Here is a 26371-nt window from a genome sequence, read left to right as displayed (position 1 = left end):
CCGGCATGGGGGAATTGAAACATCTCCCCCTTGCCCATGTTGTTTTGGTGTTTGATTGATTGTGTGCTTGTTTTTTATATATATTGGGGTTGCTTTTTTGAATTTTTTAACCTAAAACTGTAATTAGATTGGTAATTATTAGATTTGTCACTATGTACTGTTTTTGCCATTGTTGTGAGCCGCCCCAAGTCTGCGGAGAGGGGCGGCATATAAATCCAATAAATCTAATATAATCTAATATAATATAAACTAGAACCCCAAAATTGTCAACAGAAAAAAAAACATCTTCTCCACCATATACAATCATCACTTCTCTATTTGAAGGTGTTTTTAATTAGATTCTTCCCCTCTCCTATTTAATGGGGGGGGGGGGGAACAACAGCAGTAAAGATACAGACCTGTGTAAGCATAACTGAAGATGTGGCCTTATGGAGTATCAGAGGAAGTACTGGAATGGGATCTGCAATTCCATTTTTATCAGTTTTGTTAAGGAATCAAATTTGCTTGCTCTTGTTCCTGTTTTACATCTGAAACTAAAGCAAAACCTTTATACTGCTAGTTTTGCTGAACTTGTGGGGCAATCTGTTCTTCCATTCGTGGAAACCTTTGCCCTACCCATCCCTCATTTGCCTGTAAACAAATTATCAGTTTTATTATCACTGTATATGACCAGCCAACGTCACATAGGGTAAATTATGGATATGGAGTGGGAGTGGTAGCATTACTATGGAGTTACTTCAAGTCACTTTTAAGTGAAACACAATGGCAGTGTGAAAGTGCATATAGTCTCCCTTGCATTCAACTGATGATCTTTATGGTGATCGTTAATGAATTTCTTTAATTACCGTAATAATGTTATACCATTTAAAAAAAAAAGTTTAAAGTCTGCGGAGAGGGGCGGCATACAAATCCAATAAATAAATAAATAAATAAATACATGGAAAAGTATGTCTCTAATTCCTCTCTTGTCTTAGAACAAGGGTCTCCGAACATGGCAAATTTAAGACCTATGGACTTCAATTCCCAGAATTCTCCAGCCAGTTATATGTGCTGGCTGGAGAATTCTGGGAGATGAAGTCCACAAGTTTTAAAGTTGCCAAGCTGTTTTAGAACAATGCAAGGATTATGAAATTAGAATAAAACCTCATATTGGCCAAATCGTTTCCCCAATGGTTTCCATTCCCATCAACTTAAACGTAGCAAGAACATTTTTGCTCAGCTTTTTAAATGAGACAGACCCCCAATATTGCCACCTCCTTCCCACCTTAAGTGACTATTTGTAAGAAAATGTGTAATTATGCTAATTACTATTTATAGGTCAGGAACATCTGTTAAAATTCATCTGTAATTATTTCAGGATTAAAATAATCAAGGTCACAAAACAACACTAGATCAGCAACTGATCTAGATAGCTAATTCTTTGTAATCTTTTAAATACCACTTAGCATTCTTCGTTCTAAAGGAGGCTGTGTGTCATTTTTCTCCAGTTATTTCTATTAACCGCGATTCCAAAAGCATTTTAATAAAATTCTAAGATTCAAACAAAATGCAGGGGATGAAATAAAACATATTTTCATGTGTACTTTAGAGCAGTATGTGGGACATGAGTTGGCTCAAGCGAGGAGGAGAAAGGTTTTACATCTCTTTATGTAACTCACAGTATTAAAACAAAGCACAATATGCTTGGGAAAGACACTCCTCTTCATGAAATTTTGCCATTGAGATAACTGTAGGATTTAAAAATAATTCTGAAAATAGAGGAAAGCTGTTGAAGGGTATATATGTGTGTAAACTCCTTAGGATTGTGATGGTAAACCTATGGCACGTGGGCCAAAAGAGGCCAATAGAGCCAGCTCAGGTCCGCCTCACATGCATGCGACAGCCAATTTTCGGGCCTTCTGGGCTCACTGAGAGTCAGAAAACAGCCTATTTTCAGCCTCTAGAAGGGGTGGGGAAGGCCGTTTTCGCCCTCCCCAGGCTACTAGAAAGGCTCTGAAGCCTGGGGAAAGCAAAAAAACCAGAACATCCTGTTCAACCAGAGGTTGACAAATGGAATGTTTCCAGCTTCTAGAGCAGTGTTTTTCAACCAGGGTGCTGTGAGACATGGTCAGGTGTGCCGCAAAGCTCAGAGAGAGAAAGAAAGGAAGAGAGAGAGAAAGAAAGAGAGAAAGAAAGCAAGAGAGAGAGAAAGAAAGAGAGAAAGAAAGCAAGAGAGAAAGAAAGCAAGACAGAGAAAGAGCGAGCGAGAGAGAAAGAGAACAAGGGAGAGAAAGAAAGCAACAGAGAGAGAGAGAGGGAAGGAGAGAGAGAGAGAGAAAGACATAGAGGGAGGTAGGGAGGGAGAGAGAAAGAGAGCAAAAAAGAGAGGAAGGAAGGAAGAGAAAGAAAGAGGGATGGAGAGAGAGAGAAAGAAAGAGGAAGGGAGAGAAAGAGGGAGGGACAGAGAAATAGAATGAAAGGGAGGAAGAGAGAGAGAGAATTTTTTTGTCCAAACTTTTTTTAGCCGCCCCCCCCCCTGCCCACTCAATGTGCCCCAGGGTTTCGTAAATGTAAAAAATGTGCCGCAGCTCAAAAAAGTTGAAAATCACTGCTCTAGAGGACCTCCAGGGAGGTGGGGAAGCCCATTTTCGCCCTCCCCAGGCTCCTAGAAAGGCTCTGAAGCCTGGAAAGAGCAAAAAACAGGCGTGCCATCACGTACTGGGGGCAGGATGTCACATGTGCATGCACGAATTATGAATGTGGGCACACTCACGTGTGCCTCTCCTTTGGCACATGAACCAAAAAAGGTTCTCCATCACTGCCTTAGGAAACAATGTGGATATAGTTCATCAAGTTGTTAATCACCTACCCAAATGTTAAAATAGCTTTTTCACCTTCATGTTCCAGTTTTCTGTCAACAGTTAATATATACATAACAACATCTCAATTTGTTGCATTTATTTGAGTAAATATCTGGTAAATAAAGTCATTAATAAAACATTACAAAATTAAATACATTTAAAAAAGCTTGCCAGTATACATAAAGTCCACAAACATGTATTTCTTCTTTTTTTAAAAAATAAAATTATGTTCAGAGCACCCTTGATATAAAATGCCAGACTAGCATCTACCAGCAGATGGTAGCTTGTGAAATATTACATCAGTGTTTCTCAACCTCGGCAAACTTTAAACTGTGTGGACTCCCGACTTCTCAGAATTTCTCAGCCAGCATGCTATTAAGTTGCTAAAGTTGAGAAACACTGGATTAGAACAAAGAATGTTTTTTTCCTGAAGAGTTTGGGGAACAAGCTACAACCTAGATCACTTAGCCAACCAGTCACCAGCCAACCTACCAAGTTGGATGTCAACATAGGAAACAACAGCTGGATATTCTTATTATAAGAAGGGGTGGGTTGACTTCCATTCCCTCTCTTTCCAAGATGTCTATGGAGATAGTCTCTCTCCAAAATTGTGTTGACCTTTTTTTCTTGCTGTCCTATCAGATCCTTTAGCAGTAGGTTGATCAATTCTATCAGTTCATAAAATGATGAGATATTATATCTGGCTGAACCTCAAAGTTGGTAATAGTACCTTTAAAAAAATCAAGCCCTTGGACCCCAGTTTTCTTATGTGTTGCTTTGTGAATAGAGGCATTTGTTGCAATGCTTTAACAATGGCAGCATCCCCATTGAACAAACTGCATCCCACCCCTCCCTCTCCCTTGCCCGCAACACCACATTGGTTATAACTTCGGTTTATATTGTTACTTAGAGCGCATTTCGTTTCCACCGATGTGAATCAATAGTAACACTCACTTGATAATTTATGTACACAAGCACAAGAACCTTAACATCCATGAGTCCGGTGTACAACTTAATGATCAAGCTGGTTGTAAAGGAGCAGCGTTTCCCTAGTAGTTTTACATCAGGCAGAATTACTGCCTGGGAAAGTCCCTCTAAAATGGATGTTTTCCCATCTATCTTGATCATCCGCAGGTAGTAAAAGCAGCATCCGTAACGTTGCTATCTGTGATAAAATAAAATCACACTTGAAAAAACTGCCTTAAACAGAAGGGGTTGGATTCTTTAAAATGTCAGAATTCAACCAAAAAAGAGAAAATTGCTCATAACGACCAAACTAGCAGGTGTCCTATTTAATAGTTCCAGTTTATTGATCACTTCTCTCAAGAGAACTCCATGTTCACTTATATATTCTTCTTTTGAGGAGGGCTCAGTTTCCTCATTCCTCTTATCCGAGTTAGAAGTTCTTTAATAAAATCCTAAAAAAAGAAGAAGAAGAAGGGTGGTGGTGAAATCACTGATTAAAAATAATTGTATGTATCTTCAGAGATGCAAGTATCTTCCACCCTCCACTGTTCTTAACAATATGAAATACAGGAAGTCCTTGACTTACAACCACAATTGAGCCCCACCTTTTTGTTGCTAAGTGAAACACTTGTGAAGTGAATTCTGCCCCATTTTACAACTTTTCTTCTCACGGTTGTTAATTGAATCAGTTCAGTTGTTAAGTTACTAACATGGTTGTTAATGATTTTGCTTGTCAGAAAGGTCACCAAAGCGGAACACATAACCTCGGGATACCACAACCGTCATAAATATACTACTCTCAAAAAAAATAAAGGGAACACTCAAATAACACATCCTAGATCTGAATGAATGAAATATTCTCATTGAATATTTTGTTCTGTACAAAGTTGAATGTGCACAACGGCATGTGAAATTGATTGTCAATCAGTGGTGCTTCCTAAGTGGACAGTTTGATTTCACAGAAGTTTGATTTACTTGGAGTTATATTGTATTGTTTAAGTTTCCTTTTATTTTTTTGAGCAGTGTATGAATCAGTTGCCAAGTGCCTGAATTTTGATCTTGCGACCACAGGGATGCTGTTACAATCACCAGTATGAAAAACAATAACCAGTCACTCTTTTCAATGCTGTGGTACCACAGTGGTTAGAATGCAGTACTGCAGGCTACTTCTGCTGCCTGCCGGCTGCCTGCAATTTGGCAATTTGATTCTTACAGCTCAAGGTTGGCTCAGCCTTCCATTCATAGAATGAGAACCCAGATTGTTGGGGGCAATATGCTGACTCTGTAAACTGCTTAGAGAGGGCTGTAAAAGCACTGTGAAGCAGTGTATAAGTCTAAGTGCTATTGTTATTGTTGTGACTTTGAACATTCTGGAGACCTCACCTACAAAAAGATATTGACAAAATTGAACGGGTCCAAAGACGGGCTACAAGAATGGTGGAAGGTCTGAAGTATAAAACGTATCAGGAAAGACTTAATGAACTCAATCTGTATAGGCTGGAGGACAGAAGGAAAAGGGGGGACATGATCGAAACATTTAAATATGTTAAAGGGTTAAATAGGGTTCAGGAGGGAAGTGTTTTTAACAGGAAAGTGAACACAAGAACAAGGGGACACAATCTGAAGTTAGTTGGGGGAAAGATCAAAGGCAACATGAGAAAGTATTATTTTACTGAAAGAGTAGTAGATCCTTGGAACAAACTTCCAGCAGACGTGGTTGGTAAATCCACAGTAACCGAATTTAAACATGCCTGGGATAAACATATATCCATTGTAAGATAAAATACAGGAAATAGTAAAAGGGCAGACTAGATGGACCATGGGGTCTTTTTCTGCCGTCAGTCTTCTATGTTTCTATGTTTCTATTCACTAAATGAACTGTTGCAAATTGGGGATTAGCTTCATCAGCTCCATCAGCCATTCAATACTCTTCAAAGTTGCTACATCTTTTTATTTTATTAATTTAAGAAAAAAATATTTACAAACACATATAACAAACAAAAAACATTTAAAAACAGTGGACGTCACATGACAGGTCAGTTTACATTTCTTGTGATATCCATTAATACTAATGGATATTCATTCTTATGTAGCTACTATTAACAATTTATTTACAGTTTCTATACATCCTTTCAAGTAGATTTTTTCTTCTCTCCCCCATTTTTTTCTCCCCCCGATATTTAAACTTCTATTTCTTATTCTTTCATCATTTCATCTTTTGTTTTAACTATCTATTTTGAACTTTTCCATTTTTCCATCCAACAGTTAAATCTATCCCAACATTTATAATAGTCTGAATCATCTTTGTTTTTTTAATTCATATGTTAATTTATCCATTTCAGCACACAATGTTATTTTTTCAAGCTGCCACATCAAGATACATCCAATCAAATCACCACTTTTGAATTTTAGAAAACTGAAACCATTGCCAGGATTCTATGGCAGGAAAGACTTAATGAACTCAATCTATATAGTCTGGAGGACAGAAGGAAAAGGGGGGACATGATTGAAACATTTAAATATGTTAAAGGGTTAAATAAGGTTCAGGAGGGAAGTGTTTTTAATAGGAAAGTGAACACAAGAACAAGGGGACACAATCTGAAGTTAGTTGGGGGAAAGATCAAAAGCAACGTGAGAAAATATTATTTCACTGAAAGAGTAGTAGATCCTTGAAACAAACTTCCAGCAGACGTGGTTGGTAAATCCACAGTAACTGAATTTAAACATGCCTGTGATAAACATATAACTATTGTAAGATAAAATACAGGAAATAGTATAAGGGCAGACTAAATGGACCATGAGGTCTTTTTCTGCCGTCAGTCTTCTATGTTTCTATGGCAGAAAGAGCCCATATAACATGTGCGGCTCTAAAGAAGTTTTAAACTCTTTCTATCATTCCAATGAACTTGCTTCATTCAGTTGCAGAGGGTGATTGCTACCATCATGGCAAAGGGCAATATTTTTCTCATGTAATTTTCAGACCACTTGCCTTAGCAGTTTAATCCCCATTCAGCATATCCTCCCTATTCTCACTAAAACAGAGGTGTCGCATCAGGGTGTGTTTGACCTTAGGGGGTGGCTGGGTGGTGGTGGTGGCCAGCTCAACATCACTTGTGTCAGGGCGCCTGCGGTGACCCGGGTTTTTGGTTGCGACGGCCTCCTGCAACCCTCTGTCAGCAACAATGGAGCTTGAGAGGGCCGTGAAATGCACAGGGGGAGAGGAAGGATGAGCTAGTTAACCTCTTGAAATCTTTTAAAGTGTTATTTTCCTGTGCTTTATGTGACACCTCAATGAAGGGCCAAACATGTGGCTTAGCCAGGATTAACTGATCTTTATTCTGGCTTCTGTACTTGACAACTTGATTAATGTCGAAACAATATGTTTTTATGCATAAATTCGGACTGCCACACAAGAGTCATTTTCTGCGAGAGGGACAGCCATATAATTTGCCTTTAAGGATTTCTTTGACTGTCTTCGGCTTATGAATTGGCTTTCAAATCCCTCAATAACAATATACAGTGGTCTTCATAAAAGAAAAGGCCTAGAGCAGTGATGACGAACCTTTTTGGCTCGGGTGCTAAAGGGGTACATGTGTGTGTGATAGCTTATTGTTATTATTAAAGCGTGCATGTGCATGCACACACGCATAATGCAATGCCCTCCCTCGTGGGGATGCATGTACCCCCTCTCCCCCATGCTGCCCCCCATGCACAAACACAGGCCTCTGCTTCCAGACTGCCAGTAGGCCTGTTGTGCCATTTTTCACCCTGCCCAGGCTTTAGGAAAGCCTCTGGTGCCTGTGAGTGGCAAAAAACAGGCCCAAATAAACTTCCGGTAGGCCCGTTGGGACATTTTTCGCTCTCCCTGTGCTTCAGGAGGCTTTCCTGAAGCCTGGGGGAGGGCAAAAACAGCCTTTCCACCTACCCGCTAAAAGATTGAAAATTAGCTGGCCAGTGCATATATGCGCACTGGAGCTGACATAGGCGATGCCTCACATGCTCTCCGATATGGCTATAAATGCTACCACGGACCTAGAGAATACTGTCCAGTGGTAGAGAATACACAGGATTTATTGGAGAGGTATTCTTGTTTAGAAGAGTGGAGTTCACATCAATCCTCCTTTTTTCCCCTTTAAGGTGATATTGTCTCCAAAGTGCTGAACTTGTGCCATTTATCAGTTCAGTTGATGAAGCTTCTAGGATGAGATGCGACACTACTACTACTACTACTTCTTTCTTCCTTTCTTTCTTCTTCTTCTTTCTTCTTTCTTCTTCTTTCTTTCTTTCTTCTTTCTTCTTTCTTTCTTCTTTCTTCTTCTTTCTTTCTTCTTTCTTCTTTCTTTCTTCTTTCTTTCTTCTTTCTCCTTCTTATTCTTCTTCTCCTCCTCCTCCTCCTTCTCAAAAAGTTGTCTTTTGGAGGGGAAAAAAAGCACCTTTGAGATAACTATGACCTGAGTGACTGAGAATCTCCACAGACATTAAGGCTGCGTTGTTTCTATCTACATAATGTATGTCGAGAGGTATCTTGAGATAAAATCAATTATTTCTTTCCGGTAGTTTCTGAAAAGAATCAACAAGGTCACTTCATCTAATTATGTCTAATTTTGCTAACTGAGGGCCAAACTTCATTTTAGAGAGGAGAGGAAAGAATTTGAGCAAGTTGGTGATTTTTGAAGAAACGTGAAATTTTGAAGAAACGTGAACCTACTTCTTGTTTCTAGCCAACTGGGCATTGTGGTAATGTATTTTAAAACATGTGCATTGATTCCCATAATAAAGAACTGATTTCCCCAATCGTAAGTTTCGTCTGAATAAATCAGAAGGCACTATCAAATATTTTCTGCTCAAATATTAATGGCACTTTCCTTAAAACGCCATCACTGAAATTTCACACTTAGCACAACTCTATTTTAGGTTGCTATCTGGAAAATGGAACTAAGTATTTATTAATAGCATAAAGACACTCATTAGTTATAATAGCCAAACATTTCTTAGAGGCTTCTGATGCCAGGAGCTTCTCTTTCCAGGCAATAAAGCTATTTTAAGTGCCAATGGATTGAGACTCTAAAGTGCCCAATAAAAGGTATACAGTAGTCCCTCGCTATACCGCGCTTCACCTACTGCGGCTTCACTTCATCGCGGGTTTCTGAGGAAGTCGATCAGCAGATTTAAACAGCCCGCCGAACTCGATCGGCAGGTTTTTCAAAAAAAAACAAATCTAAAATTGTAAATACTGTATTTAAATACTGTATCTAAAATAAATACTGTGTGGGAAGGGTTTATAAACACTTAAAACAATGAAAACTTACCAAACAATTACAATATAAATACTTAAATAAGTACTATCAGTCGATAAATTCCCCATCGCGGATTTCACCTATCGCGGCCAGGTCTGGAACGTAACACCAGCGATAGGTGAGGGACTACTGTAGTTGTACATAGTTTTTAGAGCAAAACACCAATTGTTGAAACATTGACTTTTTTTACCTCCTACTGGACTTTTATTTTACCCTTTCCTCATTTGAAAATGCCTGAATGCTGTGGACAACTGGCTTGCAAAGTATACCTTCCTCAAGACTAATGTTAGGATGATAGAAACTATTTTTAATTGTTGGCACCCACCAAGCTTACTCTTGAGATAAGGCATCCTTATATTTCCCACCATCACCACAAAAAATGTTTGCAGCATTCACTTCTTGTGCAGCATAAATCCAATGCATGTGGACAAGAGCGATAAAGACAGAATATCTTGCATGTTAAAAAGCTGGAGAATTAATGAAAGCCATGGAAAACCAACCCAACAGTGAGGTGTTTGTTTAGCAAGGGGTAAAGCTGGTGTGTAAACAGCCATGAAAGACGTCCAAATACTTTGCACTGATGCTACGAGCAGCTGTACAAAACATTTAAATCACTAATCATAGAGAGTTGCCTCATGTAATGCATCAGAGCTTTGATCTACTCTTACTGCCTACATTAGCATTCACCCTATAGACCAGTGATTTTCAACCTTTTTTGAGCCGCGGCACATTTTTTACATTTACGTAACCCTGGGGCACATTGAGAGGGGGGGGGCGGCTAAAAAAAGTTTGGACAAAAAATTATCGCTCTCTCTTCCTCCCTTTCGCTCTATTTCTCTCTCTCTCCCACTTTCTCTCCCTTCCTCTTTCTTTCTCTCTCTCTCCATCCCTCTTTCTTTCTCTTCCTTCCTTCCTCTATTTTTTGCTCTTTTTCTCTCTCCCTCCCTACCTCTCTCTATGTCTTTCTCTCTCTCTCCTTCCCTCCCTCTCTTTCTCTCTCTCTCTTGCTTTCTTTCTCTCTCTTGCTTTCTTTTTCTTCTTCTCTTTCTCTCTCTCTTTCTTTCTCTCTCTCTTGTTCTCTTTCTCTCTCGCTCGCTCTTTCTTTCTTTTGCTTTCTCTCTCTCTCTCTCTCTCTTTCTTTCTTTCTCTCTCTCTTCCTTTCTTTCTCTCTCTGAGCTTCGTGGCACACCTGACCATGTCTCGTGGCCACGGCACACTGGTTGAAAAACACTGCTATAGACAACACCAGATAGGGAAGATTGCATGTACTGCAGGCTAACTCTGCATTCCATTGCCGGCAGTTTGATCCTGACCAGCTCAAGGTTAACTTAGTCTTCTATCCTTCCAAAGTCAGTAAAACGAGGGCCCAGATTGTTGGGACCAATATGCCAACTATGTAAACTGTCCAGAGAGTGCTATAAAGCATTATGTATTGGTATATTAGTCTAAATTCGGGTCAATATGCTGACTTTGTAAACCGCTCAGGGAGTGCTGTAAAGGATTATGGAGTGGTATAAAATCCAGTCTATTGCTCTTGCTATTGTAACATTTTACTAAAGATTTAAACATAAGCTTGTAGGCCAAATCCTACCCAAATGCAGAATGTATCAGACCTCTTCAGAATATCAGTGTTGCTACATAAGCTGCCCAAAAGCTGAACTCTGGACTACAATTCTAGAAGTAGTTTTGCCTCAAGATTAACAGGCAAAGATATTCAAAATACGCTACCACAACTAAGTCTATTGCTATTGTGCTTCTACTGACAAAAATTACTGCCTAAAAATCCTCAGCAGATTTAGCTCTTAGGAACTCTGGGGGAAGAGAGGTAACAAATACCCCATATGCTGGGTTTACAGGACATAAGTAATTATTTACATCAATGCAACTTCCCTGCAAGTTTTTTCTTCTCTGAATTCAAAAATCAAAACTGACAATTCATAGCATGAGAAAACCAAGCTTATGGTATACAGTATATCATTTTCATAATAGCACTTTTTTGTTTTTGTTTGTTTAATGCATTTGGCCACGCATCTCCCAAATGCAGCTAACAAAACCTAAAAAGAATTTAATTATTATTTTTGGGGGGCATAGAGTCAATTACAGCATAGATGCTGAAAACACAATTGAATTGCCGCTAACAATTTGATTATTTTCCAGATAGCAATATAGAAATAAAGCCTTGGGGTGGGGTTCTGTGCGTTATATTCCTGTAGCTGGAAGAAGCTTTCTAAACTTTGTTTCTGACAGAACAGAAGAGCAATCTATTGAATCAGGGATTAAATTCATTCCATTAAATCGTTCCAATATCTAGAGCAGTGTTTTTCAACCAGTGTGCCGCGGCACACTGGGGTGCCGCAAAACATGGTCAGGTATGCCGTGAAAAAGGAAGCTTAGCTTCCAGTCTTGCAACTTTTTGCTGAGGGTGCAAAGAGCAAAAAGTTGCGAGATCGGAAGCTGAGTCTCCTTCTTCATGCTTTCCAAATTTTTTCAGCAGCTGCAGCGCCCACCCCAGCTGGAGCTTCCCTGGCGGCGGCGGCAGGTGAGCTTTGGGGCCTGGAGGGGGGGCGCCAGCAGCAGGAGCAAAAGGGCTCCGGCAGCAGCAGCAGTGGGCAGTAGCCATGGAGCGACAGCTGCGAGTGGGAGCAACAGGGCAGAGGCACCGACGGTGGTGACTGGACATGTTGCTGGACGCCGTACATGCAAAAAAAAAATGCAAAAAAAAAAAAGCCGAAAAGAAGATGATGACGCATGTACAGTGCCAAAAATTCAGCTTCTGAGCATGTTCAAAAGTTCCAATGGTACAGATATATATACATTTTGCAGTGGTCTATTTGCATGTGTGTGGACCCACCTGGAAATGGATAGAGGAGCTAAGACCACCGGAAATGTGTGTTTTCTGCTGGTCTTAGGTGACCCCTGTGAAAAGGTCGTTCCACCCCCAAAGGGGTTGCAACCCAAAGGTTGAGAACCACTGATCTAAGGCATGCTATTTTTTACCCCAAGAACTGAAAAGAAAGGTGGTGGGGTATGATTGATTGTCTGGTGGTGGGATCACTGAGCACATGTTATATGTAATATGTTGTGTGTGTGTTTTATATTATAAAAACCAATAAAAATATTAATTTTTTAAAAAAGAGAATCGCTGATCTAAGGCATGCTATTTACCCCCCCCCCCCCCCCACAAGAACTGAAAAATAAGGCATGGTCTGATGACATTTTCTAAGTGGGGAGGACCAGACAAAACAGGGAAGGAGATAAGGAGGTAGAGAGATCTGGCATATTTTTATCTCTATATCAGCAGATATCAACTGATTCAAGGTCATCCCTATTGTTCACACACAGCTGCTGTAGACACACACACTTCCAATTATCACTTCCAACTGTGTAAAAGCATTCTTGCGAGAGAATAAGAATGGGACTAAATATAAGATTGATACTTTTTTTTTTTTTCCATACATTAATTCAGCAATGCAAAATCTAGTTTTCTAAAATTAAAAAAATAGTTTTCAAGGTCAAATGATCTAATAAACACTAGGAATAACCAACGTAGGTGAATTGATTGCATTCTTTGTGGCAGCCATTAAAAGTTTTTTTTTTAATGGTAGGAAAATACTATAATAAATCTCTAAATTGTATGAACTTGCATTTAAATATGTGTGTGTTTTTTCCTTCAAGATGATGAAGTACTTTTCCAATCCAAAGAATTACAATAAATGAGGTTTATAAGAAAACTACCAAACAGTGTTATATCTGACATTAACTCATAAGTCTGTGTGAGTTGCATTTTTAATTTTTAATGACATATAATAAACACTGAAAGTAATTATTTGTTTGATTATCTGTGTTGATCAGAATAGTTAGCATATGTAACTGCAGTTGGCATATGTACAGAAGGCTATATCAAATTTTTACATGCAAAATAATATAAAATTTGTTTACCTCTGTAGGTTTGTAGCAATCTACGAGCGCTTCCTAGAAGTACAATAATAAAAGCATCAGTTATTTTTCATTCCTCTTTCACATATATAAGAATTGGGTTACTTCTGGATAGCTCATACCATCTTCTTTAAGGGAAGCATACACAAAACAGGCTTCTCTCATGGGTGTGAAATCAATCATCAATCAAAAGCTTAATACTTTGACCCATATTTTAGTAACATTTCCCCTTTTCACTCAAAAGTATAAGTGAAGCATTCCCCATGTTAAAGTGTACTATTTCCCTGATCAATAGAAAATGCCAGACAGACAGTGACACATTCTTGGAAACCCATACAGGTATACCATCAAATCACGGGAATGCTAACCCTCATACCACAATTCATAGCTGTAAAAGACTTAATTTTACTCTTCTTTATTGTGCTTTATTAATCTGCTCTCCAAACATTAAAAGGGTGCTCTAGAACAGTGTTTCCCAGCCTTGGCAACTTGAATATATTTGGACTTCAACTCCCAGAATTCGCCAGCCAGTGAATGCTGGCTGGAGAATTCTGGGAGTTGAAGTCCAGATATCTTCAAGTTGCCAAGGTTGGGTAACACTGCTCTAGAAGACAATCTGAATTAAAAGGGGATTTATTTATTTTTATTTGTTTTGTTTAATAAGTATTGGTGGTATACAAAGATATAATAATATTTATATACATGATACTACTAGTAAAGAAGAAACATTAGGACAGGGGACGGAAGGCACTCTGGTGCACTTATGCATGCCCCTGACTGACCTCTTAGGAATCGGGTGAGGTCAACAGTGGATAGTCTAAGGGTAAAGTTTTAGGGGTTAGGTGATGATGCTACAGAGTCTGGTAGTGAGTTCCATGCATCAAATACTTGTTTACTGTTGTGGTTAGCTCTGGCCCAGCTCCTGCCCCAAGGACTGTGGATGTGGGGGAGACATCCACATGCTGCAGGCCTGTTTTGCCCCCGGTGGTATCTGATGATGAAGGCTTCTCTGACCAAGAAGACATGAGTGACAGAGAGGAGGTGAGTGTGGCAGACAGCTCAGAAGGAGATCAATTATCTAGCTCCTCCTTGGATTCAGAACAAGAGTTAATGATACAGCCACGCATGCATAGGCAACAACAACGGAGAGATTATTATCAAAGAAAATGAGGCCACCTGTGGTTGGGTGGGGCTGTGGTAATTAGTGAGGCTGCTATAAATAGCAGCCTGTGGGTTTGGCCATTGTGGAGGATTATCTGATCGTTGTGTTTCGTGACTGCTTTACTGACTTTGACCTTTTGTGTGCTGATTTTTCCCCGCTTTGAAACTAAACCAAAGCAAAGTATGTTTCACTTTGTGAAAGAAGAAGGACTGTGAATTGCCTCACAGCTGCAAGCTAAGTATCAAAGAACTGATAAGGGACTTGTACAAATTACCAGTTTGTTTGGAGACCAGTGCTCTTTGCTATACCAAAAGAGGGCTTGGTTTAAGTGAATTTTCATTATAAAGAACATTGTTTTGAATTTTCAAACGTGTGTGTGTCTGAAATGTGTACCTGTGAATTTTTGGGAGGATTCTACCAGAGAGCCCAACAGAACATTTACTAAAGTTGTATTTCCTGCAGTCAAGTTTAGAGTGGTTTACTTTAAGTTTGTATCTGTTGTATTTGTGCCATTCTCCCAAATCTCTTAAAAATCTTAAAAATCAAACTAACTTGTAATTTGAGGGCTCTCTCCTCTTCATTAGCAGCATCCAGAAGATCGTCAATATCAATTTCTACGTCTGGCATCTCTTCTTCCTAGAAAACAAGGAAGCTGGCTGAGAAATTCAACTGCGTTTAAGCTGTATTTTTCACTTTCTTTTTAGTCAGCTCCAAAACAATTGAATGGCAGTTCATTCATTCTCTCTAATAATGTACTCACACACACACACACATACTCTCTCCTTTTAAACCACTCTCCTGACATTTGGCACCGGGCCAGGTTAGACTTGTAGCCAGCTGGCCACTCCTCTGCATATAAAAGGGAAGCAGGTATGCCTAGCCCAGCATTTTTTTAAAACAGTAACATGAGATCTCCGGGCAAAGACCTGGGACATGCTATCTTATCCCCCTGCCAATTAGGCCAAGAGCTGGAAAATTGCACTTGAGCGTTGTAAAGTAGGTGACATGTACTCAGACTTGCATTGTAGGAATCCCTTTTATTTATCCCAAGGAAACCAAGAGCAGTTTGACCAGTAGTGGGTTCACAAGTGCATACACAGATGTGTTCCAGGAGGATGGGCGGAGCCTCCCACTACTACCAGTTTGCAGAACGGGGGAAAACAGGGAGCAACCCACCGCTGAGTTTGACAGGTAAACCAGAAAGGAAGCAAGATTACATAAGCTAATTCTACTTAGCTCTACCTTACTGAGTCCAAGGAATAGGGCAGCATAGAAATCTAATAAATAAATTGTCCGGAAAATATTTGCGTTTGAAAGCGAGTGGTTAGGAAGTGGATAGATGACAGAATGCTCGGCCCGGAACTCAGGAACCAAAGTAGATAAATAATGAAGACAGTTCAGCAGGAACGGGTTTAAGTAATTTTACTCTTTAGTGTATTCAAAAAATACTTTCTTTCGTTTTCTTCCATTTACAGAATATACTTCACTTTAACTATGTACATGAAGGTATAACAAACCTTACTTACAAGTAGCTGTTATACTAACTCTGGTTTAACTCTCTTACCACCAGTACGCAGCTCAATCTTAATGCTTCAATCAGACCACAAACTAAACCATCAACCAACTATCCAACAAACGCAAAAAACCCCACATCCACAGCAAAGGTGATTTCCTTCTTATAATGCTCTGGCCCAATCAGCTTAGTCATTGTGACTCAGCGTTATCACTATTTTACATATTCACCATCTTTTTTTACCTTACAATCTTTTTTTACCTTACATGGAATATCACCTAGAACACCTCCGGGTGCCGAAAAAGCATGCACATGCGCTATCGTGCATGCATGAGTGCCCACACTCATAATTCAATGCCTGGGGAGGACGAAAACAACATCCCCCACCTCCGGGAGGCCCTCTGGAGACCACAAACAGCCTGTTTCCCAATTTCTGGTAGGCCCAGTAGGCTCATGTTTTGCCCACTCCAAGCTCCAAAGGCTTCCCTGGAGCCGGGAAAGGGTAAAAACACCCTCCTCCACCCACCCCCCCGGAGGCTCTCTGGAAGCCAAAAACACCCTCCCAGAGCCTCTGTGCAAGCCAAAAACCAGGCGGCTGGCACACACATGTATGTTGGAGCTGAGCTACGGCAACAACTCGCATGCCAACAGATATGGCTCCTCGTGCCACCTGTGGCACCTGTGCCATAGGTTCACCATCACTGACCTAGAATATTGTTAATTCTTGACATAAATAAAAAAATAATAAATTGTTGTAAAGTTACATTAACAGAATCTTTCAATCTGAAGGTATAACTTTCCCTACCACTTTTTAAATGTGCGATCAATTAGGGACCAATTCTGCCTAAATTTGTGGTCCCCCACCCCCTCTACTTATTTAGTCCTTGAGGATTCATCCCTTTCTCGTCCAATTGTTTCTTAGGCAGCTTCTCTTCCCCTGGTTCCTCAAGGTTATTCACACATTCCGTTGCACTGTTCTAAATCTCTTGAAAGCTAGATCAGCACTTGCCAAACAACTGCAAATGTGTACTTGGAAGGAAGAGAAGACAAAAAGGAAGAAAGGCAATTTACTTAGGAGAACAAACTGCCTCTCTCTCTCTCTCCCCTCCCCAGACGATCATGCCAGCTTCGGGGGGAAAATAAGTTACCTCCTATAATTGTATTCAGTATAATCAAGGGGGAATGAGATCTTGTGTGAAATTAAGCCGCTCTTAAAATAGAACCATACAAAAAGTGTAGTCCAAGCACATTACTAAAACAGATTCTATGATTCCATTAAAGAAGTGGATGAAGTTGAGTGAGAAAAGCAATAACAGTTAACTCTTTGGGGCACACACTGCCAAAACATAGCCAAGAAAGACAACAAAACCTAGTTCCATTAAACCAATAAAAAATAAATAAATGTTTTTTATGTTACCAACAATTGTGGAACCAATTCTTAGATTAATGTGAATGAATCTTCTAAGTTATTTGTTTTAACAAAGCTCTTTTTAACATTATTCTAATGTTAAGAACAATAACATTGTTCTTAAAAGTACAGAGAAGTAAGTACGGTAAAAGTAAGAACTAAGTACAGATAAGTACTTCCATTAACTTGTTGATTCTAGGTCCAAGCATCTCAAAAATTTGTTCAGAAATATTTGCACTATTCTTTTTCTGAAGCTGATATGCCCAGGGACCAACTTCAAACACATGCCAATTCAGTTTATAGCACATGAACAACTTAGAGAAACATGTGGTAAAGTTCGTCAGGATACTCAGAAGTACAATAGACAAAAAAATAAGTATATAAAGAATATGCGCCAATTTGATAGCAAGAAAGTCATTAGAAGTTGCTTATAGACCACTCTATCCAAAACCAAGCTGTCCAAGTCATTGTATTACGATGCCTGATACTTCTTGCCTCCTGATCAAGTGTTACTTTCCTAAACAGCTGTCTACTGAATTGCAAAAGCTGCTGCAGTAAAGAGATAACTAATCCAACCTGTTCTATGACAGACTAGATAAATACACATACTGTATATGTAAACATTTCTATCAGGAAGTGCAAACTGTGAACCCATCTTTATATCATGAAATAAATGATCAGGTCTCTCATTAAAAGAGATGGATGTATGATTAGCCAGAAAGCAGCCATCTTCTGCAAAACAGAAAGCTCTAGACCAGTGATGGTGAACCTATGGCACGGGTGCCACATGTGGTACACAGAGCCATAACTGCTGGTACACGAGATATTGCCCTAGCTCAGCTCCATCGTGCATGTGTGTGCCGGGCAGCTGATTTTTGGCTCACACAAAGGCTCTGGGAGGACATTTTGGGCTTCCAGAGAGCCTCCAGGGGGGATGGGGGGCATTTGTACCCTCCCCCAGCTCCAGGGAAGCCTGTGGAGCCTGGGGAGGGCGAAATATGAGACTACTGGGTCTACCAAAAGTTGGCAAAAAGGCTATTTCCAGCTTCCAGGGAGCCTCCGGAGGGGGAAAGATGTTTACGCCCTCCCCAGGCATGGAATTATGGGTGTGGGCACTCGTACATGCTCGATAGCACACGCCCACGCTCTTTTGGCACCCGAGGAAAAAAAGATTCGCCATCACTGCTCTAGACTACTGTAAGATCCTGACACTATCCAAGTGAATATTCTACCTGCGCTATGCAGTTGTATACATGATCTAACTGTTTAAATCCTGCATCTGTGATGAATGTAGAAATTGTCTGTCTGTCTGTCTGTCTGTCTGTCTGTCTGTCTGTCTGTCTGTCTGTCTGTCTATCTATCTTATATGCCGCACCTCTCCGTGGACTCGGGCGGCTCACAACATTTCAATTAAAAACACAGTATATAAAACATACATAAATCCAATTAACATAAATGATTAATTTAAAATATTTTAAATAGCTAAACATTAAAAAAAATCAAACAATCAGATACACACTACAAACATCCTACACATTCACTGACCAGAGGCTAGGGTCTTGTGACCCCAAACCTGGCAGCATAAATATGTTTTTAAATTCTTAAGAAAGGCAAGGAGGGTGGGGGCAGTGCGAATCTCAGGGGGGGGGAATTGATTCCAGAGGGCTGGTGCCCCCACAGAGAATGCCACCTTGATAACCTTGCGAAGTTTTATACTCAGATACATCCAAACATGTTTTCCCCAGCCTTATTTGACATGCCCAATTCAATATCTGGCGGACGGTATGCTGAAATACCCCATCCCATGGTTGCTCCACTCTGCAGCACCCCAGCCTTCAAACATACCTTGAAAACTGTATTGTTCTGTACAGCCTGACATCTGTGTGCCAGATGTGGCACCCGTGCCATAGGTTCACCATCAGCCTGACAATGCAAGTATGCCTTAGGTTAAATTACATTGGATCAAGGGTGAAATCCAGTAGGTTCTGACAGGTTCTGGAAAACCCGTAGCAGAAATTTTGAGTAGTTTGGAGAACTGGCAAATACCACCTCTGGCTGGCCCCAGAGTAGGGTGGGAATGGTGATTTTGCAGTATCCTTCCCCCAGGAGTGGGATGGGAATGGAGTTTTTGCAGTATCCTTCCCCTGCCACGCTCACCAAGCCACCACCAAACCACACCACGCCCACAGAACCGGTAGTAAAAAAATTGTTGCACTGATAATTTATTGCTTTTATTGAACTGTAACTATTTTCTGACAGCAAAATGGTCAAAGACCTCTAGAACTGAGTATGACTATATATGGAAAATGTTCTTAAAAGATTAATCAAAATACATATTTAGTCTTTAGTTTCTTGCTCATCCTGTCCTGCATTTTGGGTTTCAATTTCTGTTTCCCATAAAGCAACCAGAGATGTTTTCCTGTGACCACTCAGAAACCCCACTGACAATTTACAATCATTTCATAGATTAGTTGCTTCAGCTTTATTGGTGTTCACAAGCCTTCCATAATGATACCCTTCCAAGCTTGTATGCATCTATTTTTAGAGAGTAATGGTATTCAGACACAAATATAGACTTTTGTTTAGCAAAGCAAGGTTTCTACTATTTACATAGCACTCTGATTATTCATCTGACTGAAATCAAATACCTTCCTTCAATTAGCTTTCCTCAAACGTATCAAGGCCAAGAAATCAAACTAGTTTCATTTGCAGAATATTAACCATGACATATATAGCAAAGTTGAACATACAACATTCAGGAGGAGCCCTGCTTTTGATTAAATGAATTTACCCCGTAGGAAAGTCTGATCAGATAGCAGCAGCCTTACTAATACCTTTACATCTAATGAGTCAATCTATACATGGACTTTGATTTATTAGAGAGCAAGCTTTGTCAACAATAAACTCAAAGACTCTAGACCTATCCCACCTCTCAAAGGACCCAACAACAAAGAATACCACGATGATTCATCCAAAGGCAACCTCCTCAACTCTTTCGTTTGCCCAGGTTCACCTGGTGCACCAGTTGCGGCCCTATTTGGACAGGGAGTCATTGCTCAGTCACTCATGCCCTCATCACCTCGAGGTTTGATTACTGCAACGCTCTCTACATGGGGCTACCTTTGAAAAGTGTTCGGAAACTCCAGATCATGCAGAACATGGCTGCGAGAGCCATTGTGGGGCTTCCCAGATTCGCCCACATATCTACAACACTCCATGGCCTGCATTGGCTGCCGATCAGTTTCCGGTCACAATTCAAAGTGTTGGTCATGACCTTTAAAGCCCTACATCGCATTGAACCAGAGTACCTCTGGAACCACCTGCTACCGCACGAATCCCAGCGGCCGATAAGGTCCCACAGAGTTGGCCTTCTCCGGATCCCGTCTACTAAACAATGTCGTCTGGCGGGCCCCAGGGGAAGAGCCTTCTCTATGGCGGCCCCGGCCCTCTGGAATCAACTCCCTCCAGAGATTAGAACTGCTCCCACCCTCCTTGTCTTCTGTAAACTACTTAAGACCCACCTATACCGCCAGGCATGGGGGATTTGAGACATCTTTCCCCCAGGCTTATTATAATTTATGTTTGTTATGTATGTGCTGTTTGGTTTTTAACTATGATAGGGTTTTTAGTTTTTTAATATTAGATTTGTGCCATTATAATATTGTTTTTATCGTTGTTGTGAGCCGCCCCGAGTCTTCGGAGAGGGGCGGCATACAAATCTAATAAATTATTATTATTAATTATTTCTTTGGCTCTGTGTTTGTTAACTTCTGGTGGGCCCAGTAAGCTCATGTTTTGCCCTCCCCAGGCTCCAGACGCTTCCCTAGAGCTGGGGAAGGGTAAAAACACCCTCTCCCATCTCCCCGGAGGCTCTCTGGAAGCTAAAAATGCCCTCCCAGAGCCTCTGTGCAAGCCAAAAATCAGCTGGCCAGCACACACATGCATATTGGAACTGAGCTAGGGCAACAGCTCGCGTACTGGCAGATATGGCTCCGCGTGCCACCTGTGGCACCCGTGCCATAGGTTCGCCATCACTGATCTAGCACAGCGTTTCCCAACCGGTGTGCCGCCATGGCCAGGTGTGCCGCCAAGCTTCAGCTGGGTGGGGTGCTGCCGGTACTTCCGTCCTGGGGCTCCCACTCGCAGCTGTCCCCCGCCTCCTGCTCGATGCCGCGGTATTCGGCGCTCTCCTGCTGGGCCCCAAAGAAGGAAGGCAGGAAGAAGGAGCTCCATTCTTCGCACCTTTTTCCCGCCTTCCTTCTTTGGGGCCCAGCAGGAGAGCGCCGAAAACCGCGGCATCAAGCAGGAGGCGGGGGACAGCTGCGAGCGGGAGCCCCAGGATGGAAGTACCGGCAGCGCCCCGCCCAGCTGGAGCTTCTCTGGCATCGATGGTAAGTGTCCGATGGGAGCGGGGGGGGCCGCAGCGGCCGCAGGCAGTCGCGGGGAGATGGCGGCAGCGAGAGGGATCTCTCTCTCTCTCTCTCTCAGCTGACTGCAAGCGAGAGCCCTGACAGTGGCGGTTGGACGTGCTGCTGGACGTCGTACATGCTGGCGCTGCGTGCCTGGCATATACGGTGTCCAGCACCACGTCCAGCTGCCGCCGTCAGGGCTCCCGCTTGCAGTCAGCTGAGAGAGAGAGAGAAAGAAAGAGAGACATATAAGAGAGGCAGAGAGAGAGAGAAAGAGACATAGCAAGAGAGGCAGAGAAAGAGAGACAGAGCAAGAAAGAGAGACAGCAAGAGAGGCAGAGAAAGAGAGATAGAGAAAGAGAGAGAGAAAGAGAGACATAGCAAGAGAGGCAGAGAGAGAGAGAAAGAAAGACATAGCAAGAGAAAAAGAGAGACTTAGCAAGAGAAGCACAGAGAGAGAGAGAAAGAGAAAGAAAGAGAGACATAGCAAGAGAGACAGAGAGAGAGAAAGAGAGAGAGAGAAAGAAAGAGAGATAGCAAGAGAGGCAAAGAGAAAGAAAGAGACATATAGCAAGACAGTGAAAGAGAGAGAGAGAGCAAGAGAGAGAGAGAAAAGCAAGAAAGAGATAGCAAGAGAGACAGAGAGAGAGAGAGCAAGGGAGAGAGAAAGACATAGAGGAAGGGAAGGAGGGAGAGAGAAAGAGAGCAAAAAAGAGAGGAAGAAAGAAAGAAAGAAAGAAAGAAAGAAAGAAAGATGGATGGAGAGAGAGAAAGAAGGGAAGGAAGGAAAAGAGAGAAAGAGGGAGAAATAGAGCGAAAGGGAGGAAGAGAGAGGTTTTTTTTGTCCAAAATTTTCTTTAGCCCGCCCCCCCCCCCCCTTTCAGTGTTCCCCAGGATTTTGAAAATATGAATAATGTGCCACGGCTCAAAAAAGGTTGGGAAACACTGATCTAGCAGATGAGCCTGACAGAAGTCTCCTCTCCCAAAAAAGGTTTACCCTATGTTAATACCTAAGACCTAAAATTAGAATCAGGTGCATCAGATCAAGTGCAAATTATTACAACATTAGAAATGATCAGGGAGAAACCTGGCTAGTTTAGACCTTCGATGTTGAGTTTGATTTGCTCTTTGTAGTTCACACCATCATCATGTCTAGATTGAAAATAGTTCTCTGAGGCCTTCAGAAAGAAGGTTATAAGTCTGGGAAGAGATTGAAAATGATTGTGAAACAATTGATTGAACATCGATCATTAATTATCTAGAAGGTCCTTTACCAGTGGAGAAAATTTCAACCAATTGCAAACTTGCCCAGATGATGCCATTCCAACAAGTTCAGCTGGACAACTGATGCAGAAAGTCATTTCGAAGTACCACAGAATTTCATTACATAAGCTGACAGATTTAAGATAAGAGATGATTATGGAAAAGTTAAAGAGACTTCAAGCTCATTGTTTTGGGACAATTTGGCTAACCTCAGAATCTGCAACAGCCGTGAAGTATGGTCTTGCTTCTAACACAAATGTAACAATTCTGCAATGAACAGAATTGCTATGAAAAAACCTGAGATGCTATACAGGTTTTAAGAAATCATTGAGAAATCATAATGAGTAACACTGATGCGATCCACAACCACAATTATTGAAAGGGGTTTATAAAAGCATTCTCTCCAATATCATAAATTGAAGCTCTACCCATATTTACCATTAAGGCCACTCTCTACTTAATAATCCTGGACTTTGGGATGAAGAACGTCAAATATTTCTGCGCATTAATCTCTCTTTCCAAATGCAGCCCAGTTACTATGCAGCACCCCTGCTATTTGACACAAAATTTGCTAATACCTAATGCTGGGACTACAGCCAAACTCCACTGGTACTACCTGGCAATGGCAAAATTCCTGGAAGCATCCATTTAGGCCATCAATTCCAAACCCTTGCTCAGCGCAATAATATAATTTAAAGTATCCCTGACAGATGGCTGTCCAGCTGCAAATTGAGAAAGTTCAGTGAAAGGGAACACAGCAGCTCCCTTGGTATTTGACTTCACTACTGAAATACAGTCCATAATAAAACATTTTGAAGGTATCACTTCCTAAATCTAAACACCAAACTAGCTGGCATATTTTCCAACCACTGAGAATGTGTTTGCTCATTAAAATTAATGGTCCAGCCTGCCAGCCAAAGTGCATTCCTACTAGACCAGTGCTGAGCTTTAAATGTGATTGGAAAAAGGTGCCTCAAAATTGCAGGACTATAAATATAGTATCTTGCAGCAGCTCCTTAAAACAGCTACCTCATTTCCATGGATTACATGACTGTTCTCTGCTGCTACTTTTCTCAAGGGGAAAAAATGCTGTTTCAAAGACATGCAGACAGAGGTTATGTTAACCGCTCCAAACTTGACTGTAAAAAATATGACATTAGTAATCGGATTGTCAAAGCGTGGAACTCCTTACCGGACTCTATAGTATCATCCCCTAACCCCCAACATTTTACCCTTAGACTATCCACGGTTGACCTCTCCAGATTCCTAAGAGGTCAGTAAGGGGCGTGCATAAGCGCACTTGAGTGCCTTCCGTCCCGTCCTATAGTCTCTCCTATATCTCATATTTCTTCTCTACTATATCCTCTATAACCTTCATTGTGTATTATTGTGTATTGGACTAACTAACTAACTAACTAAATAAATAAATAAATAAATAAATAAATAAATAAATAGATAAATAATTTAATTTAATATTATCATCTTAACTGACAATGATGGGGTAGGTTTCACTTACCTTTGCCATCAGTCCACATCGCAACGTTTCCCATATGTCATCTTGTGCAATTTCGCTTCCACGCATGCTCAGCCCAAAACACAGCTGAGGATCTGATCAGCTGTGCTTTGGGCGAAAAAATAAAGGTCAGTATTAACCCAGGGGTGGGCGGGATGGCTCTTTTGGATGGCAGTGGAATAGAAGAAGCCATCCAAACACAGAAAAATTCACCCAAAAATTCCTCCCAAAAGATGGTGGTGCCCACAGACCAGCACTGACCGAACTGGATCCATGACACCATTGTTACTTCACCAGCGGGCTGCTAATGTTTTGGTGATCTGGTCTGAATCAGGAGAAACCCACACCTGTCCTTGTAATCCAATAGGTCCCCAGTATGACGTTTTGTTCCAGAGGTCTTAATTTACAGAGAACAGAGTTATTGCAGATTAGAAGTGAGCTAAAATGTTTGTAAGCTCATTTTGTTTACTAACAACTTACGTTGCCTTTTATAATAGCAGCACCCAAATACTGTATATGTTATCAAAGGGATGAGAAAAGAAGGACCTATATATATATATTTAAAAAATCCCCCCCAGTGGATTAAGCAACCCAAAATAAAGTACTTTTAGACCAAGCTTTTCTGCTCTTATTCAATTCTGCCATATTACATCTAGTTCAGTTTTACCATGTAATGAACCAGACAAAAGGAGGGATGGTAATTATTGCTGAAACAGATTTAATTTTTAGAAGACTTACCCTGATCATAAATCAGAGCTCAGAAATATAACAGGAAACCTTCTTCTACAGCTACGTAAATATTTGTCTAGAAATACTAATGTTAAGATTGCAGTAGTGGCTGTTTTTTGCAAAGTTTGAAAGTTTACAAAGCAACATCATCTGAAAGGAAGCTCTCGGTATTTGAATTTTTTTTTCAGTAAAATAAAATCTCATCATATATTGGACCAAACACCAAGGAAACGATATACAGTGATACCTTGTCTTACAAACTTAATTGGTTCCAGGACGAGGTTCTTAAGGTGAAAAGTTTGTAAGACGAAACAATGTTTCCCATAGGAATCAATGGAAAAGCGATTAATGCGTGCAAGCCCAAAATTCACCCCTTTTGCCAGCCGAAGCGCCCGTTTTTGCGCTGCTGGGATTCCCCTGAGGCTCCCCTTCATGGGAAACCCCACCTCCAGACTTCTGTGTTTTTGCGATGCTGCAATTTCACTGAGGCTCCCGTCGTTGGGAAAACCCATCTACGGACTTCCGTTGCCAGCAAAGCGCCCGTTTTTGCGCTGCTGGGATTCCCCTGCAACATCACAAAAACACAGAAGTCCGGAGGTGGGGTTTCCCATGGAGGGGAGCCTCAGGTGAATACCAGCAGCGCAAAATTGGGTGCTTCGCTAGCAACGGAAGTCCGGAGGCGGGGAGTCCCAGCGGCGGCGGTGGGTTTGTAAGGTGAAAATAGTTTGTAAGAAGAGGCAAAAAAATCTTAAACCCCGGGTTTGTATCTCGAAAAGTTTGTATGATGAGGTGTTTGTAAGATGGGATATCACTGTACTTTCATGGGGTTGTGAGCACCAATAGGCAGCCCAGACCAGGCAATCAGTTCCAGAGGAAAGCCAAAACTCATTTTATTGAGATTGGTTATATAGATAGTTCTTGCTTAACCATTCTTTTGTTTAGCAATCATTCAAAGTTACAATGGTGTACCCCCCCCCAAAAAAAAGCTTTGCAATCAATCCCTGCATTTATAACACTGCAGGATCCTGCAGTCACAGGATCATCAATTGTGTGCTTCCCATGAAAAAAATACCCCAAATTCTGTTCACAGAATCTCTAGTCAAACCTGGAAAACTCTTGCTTGCAACTGTGAGGTCACTGCCGGTTAGTGTAGATATCGTTAGTATAGTCACAGTAACTCAGCGTTGCAATTTCTTATATACAGTAAGAGATTGGTAGGGGCAATATTACTAGACTTGCTTTGGATGAAAAAAACGAATAATTTGAGCAGATTTCCCTCAGATTTGGACACTGCCTTGAAAGATTGATTACAATATTGTGCCAGTGAATGAAAAC

The 26371-nt window shown here is 41.0% G+C and overlaps 1 protein-coding gene across 1 annotated transcript in view; it reads right to left on the bottom strand.

Moving 5' to 3' along the window:
- Positions 1 to 2926: 2926 nt before the first annotated feature.
- The window catches only part of PPP1R14C (protein phosphatase 1 regulatory inhibitor subunit 14C), a 77398-nt gene continuing 53953 nt past the window's right edge, over positions 2927 to 26371 (bottom strand). The window contains exons 2-4 of the mRNA XM_070740037.1: positions 14754 to 14837; positions 13043 to 13075; positions 2927 to 4258 (exon numbers count right to left, since the gene is read on the bottom strand). Coding sequence (XP_070596138.1) covers positions 4184 to 4258; positions 13043 to 13075; positions 14754 to 14837 — 192 coding nt within the window. The 3' untranslated portion in view covers positions 2927 to 4183. The remainder of the gene's footprint in view (positions 4259 to 13042; positions 13076 to 14753; positions 14838 to 26371) is intronic.

Source organism: Erythrolamprus reginae, chromosome 1 (assembly GCF_031021105.1).
Source record: "Erythrolamprus reginae isolate rEryReg1 chromosome 1, rEryReg1.hap1, whole genome shotgun sequence".
Lineage (NCBI taxonomy): Eukaryota > Metazoa > Chordata > Lepidosauria > Squamata > Dipsadidae > Erythrolamprus > Erythrolamprus reginae.
The sequence above is the reverse complement of the archived record's forward strand: the minus strand, read 5'-3'. Positions and strand labels throughout refer to the sequence as shown.